Source organism: Nematolebias whitei, chromosome 8, assembly GCF_014905685.2.
Source record: "Nematolebias whitei isolate Nwh7 chromosome 8, NemWhi1, whole genome shotgun sequence".
Taxonomy (NCBI): Eukaryota; Metazoa; Chordata; class Actinopteri; order Cyprinodontiformes; family Rivulidae; genus Nematolebias; species Nematolebias whitei.
Genome location: NC_056505.1, coordinates 2,211,040 through 2,217,516, shown reverse-complemented (window position 1 = coordinate 2,217,516; position 6,477 = coordinate 2,211,040). Strand labels below are relative to the sequence as shown.

The window sequence follows — 6,477 nt, the reverse complement described above, 5'->3', positions numbered from 1 at the left end:
GTTCCTTTAAGCTGTAACAACTCAGTTTCAGCTTCTTCAGCAGTCCTTCAGCAGTCCTTCAGCAGTCCTTCAGCAGCTCAGTGTTTTCTCTGTATTTTCACAGAAAACATAATCTCTCTCTCTCTCTCTCTCTCTCTTTCTCTCTTTCTTCTGTTTCTAAGTTTCTGTGTAAGAACCCGTTTCAGCCCGGTTCCTGTGGTGCTGTTGAAGGTCTCTGAGGTTAGTTAGAATGACACTGTCTTTGTTTTTACGCATATTGACCTACCTATGACCTTTGACCAGCAGCGTGTGGGCTGTGGGACCTCTTTAGTCCTGTGGTGTCCCTCAGGGTTCTGTACTGGGTCCACTTCTTGTCCTCGTTGGTGAAGCTCTTCATGTACAGAACAGTTCTGATGTTGGAGCTGGTTCTGTTTAGTTCTGTGGTTCAGATCCTTTGAACCAGATTTGTTTGGCATCAGTCAGCTTTAGTTTTATTACAGTGAAAGATTGAATGTACACCTTAACACCAGTAAAAACTGGTGCTATGTTCCTTTAATGTAACGGTCTGTGGCTGTTCTGACGCCCCCCACCCCCAAACAGCTGACAGCAGAAGAAGGCCAGCTGATTTATTTATAGCAGAGTTCTTTGGAGTCTTAGACCTGCTCTGTCTTCGTCCCGCTCACCTCCTCCACCTGCTGAGGGTTCGCCGTCCATCATGCCCGGCAGTCAGACCCGGAACAGGGCCAGAGACCGGAACAATGTCTTGAACCGGCCTGAGTTCATGTCCCTAAACCAGACGCCTCGAAGGGAGCAGGCAGCGGGGGAGGGACGAGGTAGTGGGTCGAGGAGACCCGTGTTCAGACAGCAGAGTCAGCAGGAAGACCCAGGAGGGAGGTAAGACCCCAAGGCCCAGAGGCTCCACCCACTTACACCCCACTGACATTTTTAGAGTGTGAACAGACCCCATACTGGAGTCAATCCAGAACCTGGATCAGATCAAAATCTAAACTGTTTGAGATTTTAAAGTTGAGTAGAAACCAGATTCTGGACCCAGAGGGTTCTGTTTGTCTGAACAGCAGGACTTTAAACTTTTCACATCCAGAAACGTTACACGTGAAGTCCTAACCAGCTGACCGTGTTTGTAAAAACACTCAGTCCAAACTCCTCAGAACTCTGAACAGTCCACTCGGATGGTTCTGAACATTCCTGAGATTCTTCGTTTTTGTGTTTTCATCAGAACCGTTTCCACATCCGCCTGAACATCCTGTGAAAGTTCTGAAGCGAATGCCCCAAAGCACTGTGGGAATTGTAGTTGATTATAAAATACACTTCGTGTACTCTCTGATGTTTCAAGGCTTTTATTCTGAAACACTCAGCAGGAAACTGAATAGTTGTGGAGTTAATGACAAACTTCAGTGGAGGTCAGGTGGTGCAGCTGCTTGTTGATTGGTTCTGGTTTTATGGGTCTGGTCTATGTTTCTGACACTCAGGGGGTCCAGAGAGGCCTCTGATGGAGGCCACGCAGCAGACGGGGCCCCAAAGGAGGCCTCCCGGTTCCCGGAGCAGGACTGCATGCAGCTGAACCCAACGTTCAGAGGCATCGCCATCAACTCTCTGCTCGCCATCGACATCAGCCTTTCAAAGCGTCTGGGCATGTGCGTGGGGGCGCACGGACCCGGTGCCCCTCTGCGCTCCATCGTGACCCTGCTGGCCCTCACAGGACACGCCCTTCCCTGGATCTTTGGGACCCTGATCTGCCTGTGGAGGAGCAACACGCTGGCTGGACAGGAAGTCCTTGTTAACCTGCTGATGGGTGAGACAACTGAGAGACAGACAGGCAGATCCTGAGAGTTCTACCTGTCTCGCTCTTTATCTTTACCTGTCTGTCTCGGTGGTTTCTGAGTTCCCACTTGTTGGACTCTTTGCAGCCCTGATCCTGGACCTGATGACCGTTGCTGGGATGCAGAAGCTGGTCAAGCGCAAAGGTCCTTGGGACTTCCCTCCGGGGTTTTTGGACTACGTTGCCATGGATATGTATTCTTTCCCAGCAGCCCACGCCAGCCGAGCCGCCATGGTGTCCAAGTTCCTGTTGAACCACCTGGTCCTGGCGGTCAGTCCGCTGTGGTCTCATCTTTAACGTATCATTAAATGTGTTTCGCTTGTTCTTGTGAACCTGTTCCACATGATGACACGTCCTCCGTCCTGCAGGTGCCCCTGAGGATCCTGCTGTACCTGTGGGCCTTCCTGGTGGGCGTGTCCCGAGTCCTGCTGGGTAAACACCACCTGTCAGACGTCGGCTGTGGGTTCGCTCTCGGGTTCCTTCACTTCAGTCTGGTGGAGTCCGTTTGGTTGGACTCGGCCACCTGTCAGACCCTCATCTCCATCGGCACACTGAGCTGGACTCCACTGCTTTAGAACCCGTTTGGACTGGTTCTGCTGGGAGTTAGACTGCAACAGACTGGTGTGCTCCAGTTTAGACCGGCTTATATTGATACTGCTGGCTCTTGGATTGTGCAACATCACCATGAGCGCACTGAATTGGAAGTAACTGGTTTAGCCTGGACTGAACTGGTTCAGACTGGTGTAGACTGATGTAAACTGGTCTGGTTTGGACCCCTTTGGACTGATTCTGATTCTTCTGGGTTAAAATTTTCTACGTGTTCTTCCAGCTCGACCAGAACTGGTCTTAGGATGTTAAGGATGCACTACACTGGTTTTGTTCAGTCTGAACCCGTTTAAACTGGTTTGAAATTGTGTGTTTAGGCAGAGTGACGTTTTGCTGAGTTTTGGCTCAGAAGTGGAACTGGTACGTTCTGGATAACTGTCCTGTGGTCCTCTTTAGACAGGGTTTAAGGACATCTTCAGTTCAGTGGTTAAAACCAGGAACTGCTGGATTACCACAGGTGTAGGTCACCTTACAGCTGCTTGATTACTGGTGCCTGGCTTAAACCAGTTTAAACTGGACTGAAACGGACAGATAAGTATCAATTCAATGTTTAGTTTGTGAGCGCTGCAACGGTGGAAGGATGTCCACCAGTGGTCCTCAGTCCTGGTCCTCCAGGGTCTTCTGTCGTCATGCTCTGCTGAAGTGTGTTCAGTCGTCTCAGACATGCAGGGCAGTGGCTCTGGAGGACCAGGATCAAGGACCACTCATGTGGAGGTTATTCAGGAGGACTGGGTTCTGGTTTAGACTGGGTCGGTCTGGGTTCAGACTGATGTCTGTTTTCTTGGTGTGTTGCTGTTGGGAGACAGATGGGTTGTCTCAGGTCCGACCTCCTGGACGTATCTAAGAATAAAAACATCTAAATATTTGACTTCTTGTGCAGATTTTTACAACTCGCTGGACTTTTATTAAAAAATGCTGCGTGACGACAAAGAGAAGCAACAAAGGTGGTAAAAGTCACGGTTATTCTGACACCTGAAAGTCTTGATAATTCAAGTATTTATGGATTTTTAATGGCAAAAGTTCTGTAGATAACGTCGACTTAAAGCAGCTTGAAAGTTTTTTATACTTGGAGTATACATTAGTTTAAAATGAAATGAGGTTTCCGACATCGTAATAAGAATCACCTCCGATACGGCAGAACAAAATGGTAAATGGACTGCACCTATACAGCTCCTCTCTATCTTATTTCAAGACACTCAAAGCTCTTTACTACAAACTGTGTCCTCATTTACCCATCCATACAGCTCTCTACTAGAGATCTACTAGATCTCTACTAGATCAAATCATTTTAATGAGACTAATCAGAGCTTTAGGTCACATTCAGACACTGATGGGACTCACATCGGAGGCGATGAGGGGTTCAGTGCCTTGCCCAGGGACACTTCAGCATGTGACTGCTGGTGGATTCGAACCCCCAACTCTCACATTGGAGGACGACTGCTCTAACCACTGAACCACAGCCGCCCCAAAAGAATCAACTTTTTTCCTGAAGTTTAATTTGATCCATTTACTGATGACAAAATAACAAATGTGATGTAGGCCTAGTCAAAAACTGAGCCTGTAGTTATTCAAGGTTCTGTATTTGTCCTACACACCACTTCACCCCCAGTTCTGGTTTCAGACCACACACACTCCATCAGAATCCTTTGAAACCCGAGGCCATCTTTGGCATCGCTCCAGGTTTCAGTTCAACGTTGGCAGGTTCGGCGGTCACTCCCTGTCCCGGCTCAACGCTCAGAACGCACGTTTCTCCGGTAAAGAAAGTCAGACCACCTGTTCAGCCTTGTGGAGATTTGTCCAGGATCTTGAATCTGTCACGTGAACGCTGGCTGTGCCCCTTGCATCCCCGGCCTGGATACCAACTTGTCCCACGTCCCACCTGATGCTACACTTTTTTCCAGTGCCTTTTTCAATGTTCCAGTCCTGCCAGTTTTGGTTTGCTTTTGATTTTAATGGCCCATCATACACATTCATCCACCTCTGCCAAGGCTGCTCTGAGTCCCCTTTCATTTATAGAGACAGCGCAGAGCCCTTCACCCCCCCCAGGAGCTGCCCTCTTCTAATATGATGATCTTCTTTGTTCCCCCAATCCAGAACAGTGTGGAGCCAACACTGTGGCTTTACTCCAACGTCTTGCTGCTGAAGGTCATAAGGTCATCCTTTCCAAAGTGCAGTTTGCAATGCAGGGAAAACGCTTCCCCCAATAAATTGAAGGAATTATTAAATTACCCAAGCCTCTTACTGCGGGGCCTTTGTTCCAAATTACTCCGCTGAGTGCACTCATTAACGGTCATGGCCTTCATCCTCATGACTTGGACCCCCAAAGCTGATCAGGCTTTCACAGACATGATTGTCTCTGCACACATGATCTCTCTGACACACCTTTACCTGCTCTGGCTTGTTTCCATATGTAAATGGATTTGTATCACATGACTCACGTCTGATTTTTGCAGATGATGTGGTCCTGTTGGCTTCATCAGATCGTGATCTTCAGCTTTCGCTGGAGCGGTTTGCAGCCGAGTGCAACGCGGCCGGGATGAGGATCAGTTCCTCCAAATCCGAGGCCATGGTCTTGAGCCGGAAAAGGGTAGAGTGCCCTCTCCGGGTCAGGGAGGAGGTCCTGCCCCAAGTGGAGGAGTTCAAGTATCTTGGGGTCTTGTTCACGAATGAGGGAAAAAATGGAGCGTAAGATCGATAGGCGGATAGGTGCAGCGTCTGCAGTGAAGCGGGTGCTGTACCGGTCTGTCGTGGTGAAGAGAGAGCTGAGTCAAAAGGTGAAGCTCTCAATTTACCGGTCGATCTACGTTCCTGCCCTCATCTATGGTCATGAGCTTTGGTTAGGATGCCTCCTGGACGCCTCCCTGGTGAGGTGTTCCGGACACGTCCCACCAGGAGGAGACCCAGAGGAAGACCCAGGACACGCTGGAGGGACTATGTTCCTCTGCTGGCCTGGCCTGGGAACGCCTCGGGATTCCCCCGGAGGAGCTGGACCAAGTGGCTGGGGAGAGGGAAGTCTGGGCCTCCCTACTGGCTGCTACCCCCACGACCCGACCCCGGATAAGAGGAAGAAGATGGATGGATGGATGTATGTAAATGTGGACTCTGGTTGAAAAGTCATCTTAAGGAACATTTAAAGTGTTCATGACGTTTGGACCAGAACAAAAGTTTTAATCAAACGAAGGCAGAAGAAAAAAGACAATAAACACATGACGTCTTTTCTTTTTACAAATAACTCAGAATAATTATAACATGTGGAGAAGTTGGACCTACAGCATCAACAAAACACTAAGAAGGCCACAGATTTATATGAAATATTAATAAATCACATTAATAAAAGGTAAAAATTATTAAAAATAAATTCATAGATAATAATTAATTAATTCTACCACTGAAAATAAAAATGACCAAAAGCAAAAGACACGTATTCATGTCACGTTGAAATAAAATGTTATGTTCCAATTCTCTCTGCTCCTCCTCCTGACCTCTGACCCCTCCGTTTCCATGGCAACCGCCGCCTCCCGCCCAGCGTTCTGGAGCAGGTCAGGACTCCGTGTGGACCGCAGAGATCTTATCGATGGACTGCAGGAGCTGAGAGACCAGACGGAGACTTTCTGCCTCCCCGAGGAGCTGCCTGAAGACACACACACACACACGCGCACGCACACACACACGCACGCACACACATGCACGCGCACACACACACACACGCACGCACACACAGGTGATGAGCAGGCAGGTGACAGGTGCATCTGGTGGACCTCGGCGCAGAAAGACGACTCGTCTCCTTCTGATGAGTTTACCTGAGACTCACCTGTGTTTAACGATCAGAGGTCACATGACCTGACCGGACCGACGACTCGTGGCTACGTGCGAGTCAACAGAAGAGTCCAGGAGGGACCTGGACCCTGATGAACTTTAACAACTCGTCTCCAGACGAGACTTTTCGGAGCCTTAACGCTGTTCGCTCCTTCAGACTCGTGGCGCGGCGCGCTTCACAGCTGGAACGTTTCTGAGCTGAACCATCTTCCAGCTGCAGAACATCAAGCCAGATG

At 49.1% G+C, this 6,477-nt stretch overlaps 2 protein-coding genes across 2 annotated transcripts in view; one reads left to right on the top strand and one right to left on the bottom strand.

Annotated features, from left to right (window-relative positions):
• The first annotated feature begins 622 nt into the window (after positions 1-622).
• Positions 623-3,293, top strand: LOC119413754 (inactive phospholipid phosphatase 7). Its single transcript, XM_037680812.1, has 4 exons — positions 623-873; positions 1,470-1,792; positions 1,908-2,089; positions 2,188-3,293. The coding sequence occupies exons 1-4, from the start codon at positions 695-697 to the stop codon at positions 2,392-2,394; spliced, it is 891 nt and encodes a 296-aa protein (XP_037536740.1). The 5' UTR covers positions 623-694; the 3' UTR covers positions 2,395-3,293.
• Positions 3,294-5,939: 2,646 nt separating this feature from the next.
• The window catches only part of entr1 (endosome associated trafficking regulator 1), a 6,692-nt gene continuing 6,154 nt past the window's right edge, over positions 5,940-6,477 (bottom strand). Inside the window, exon 10 of the mRNA XM_037680809.1 lies at positions 5,940-6,056. Coding sequence (XP_037536737.1) covers positions 5,966-6,056 — 91 coding nt within the window. The 3' untranslated portion in view covers positions 5,940-5,965. The remainder of the gene's footprint in view (positions 6,057-6,477) is intronic.

What these genes read in the sequence shown, in the direction of transcription:
- LOC119413754 (XM_037680812.1), top strand. Translation starts at nt 695, where the DNA reads ATGCCCGGCAGTCAGACCCGGAACAGGGCCAGAGACCGGAACAATGTC. An exon ending in CCTTGTTAACCTGCTGATGG is followed by an intron (nt 1,793 to 1,907) that starts GTGAGACAACTG and finishes GACTCTTTGCAG; the next exon opens with CCCTGATCCTGGACCTGATG. An exon ending in TGAACCACCTGGTCCTGGCG is followed by an intron (nt 2,090 to 2,187) that starts GTCAGTCCGCTG and finishes TCCGTCCTGCAG; the next exon opens with GTGCCCCTGAGGATCCTGCT.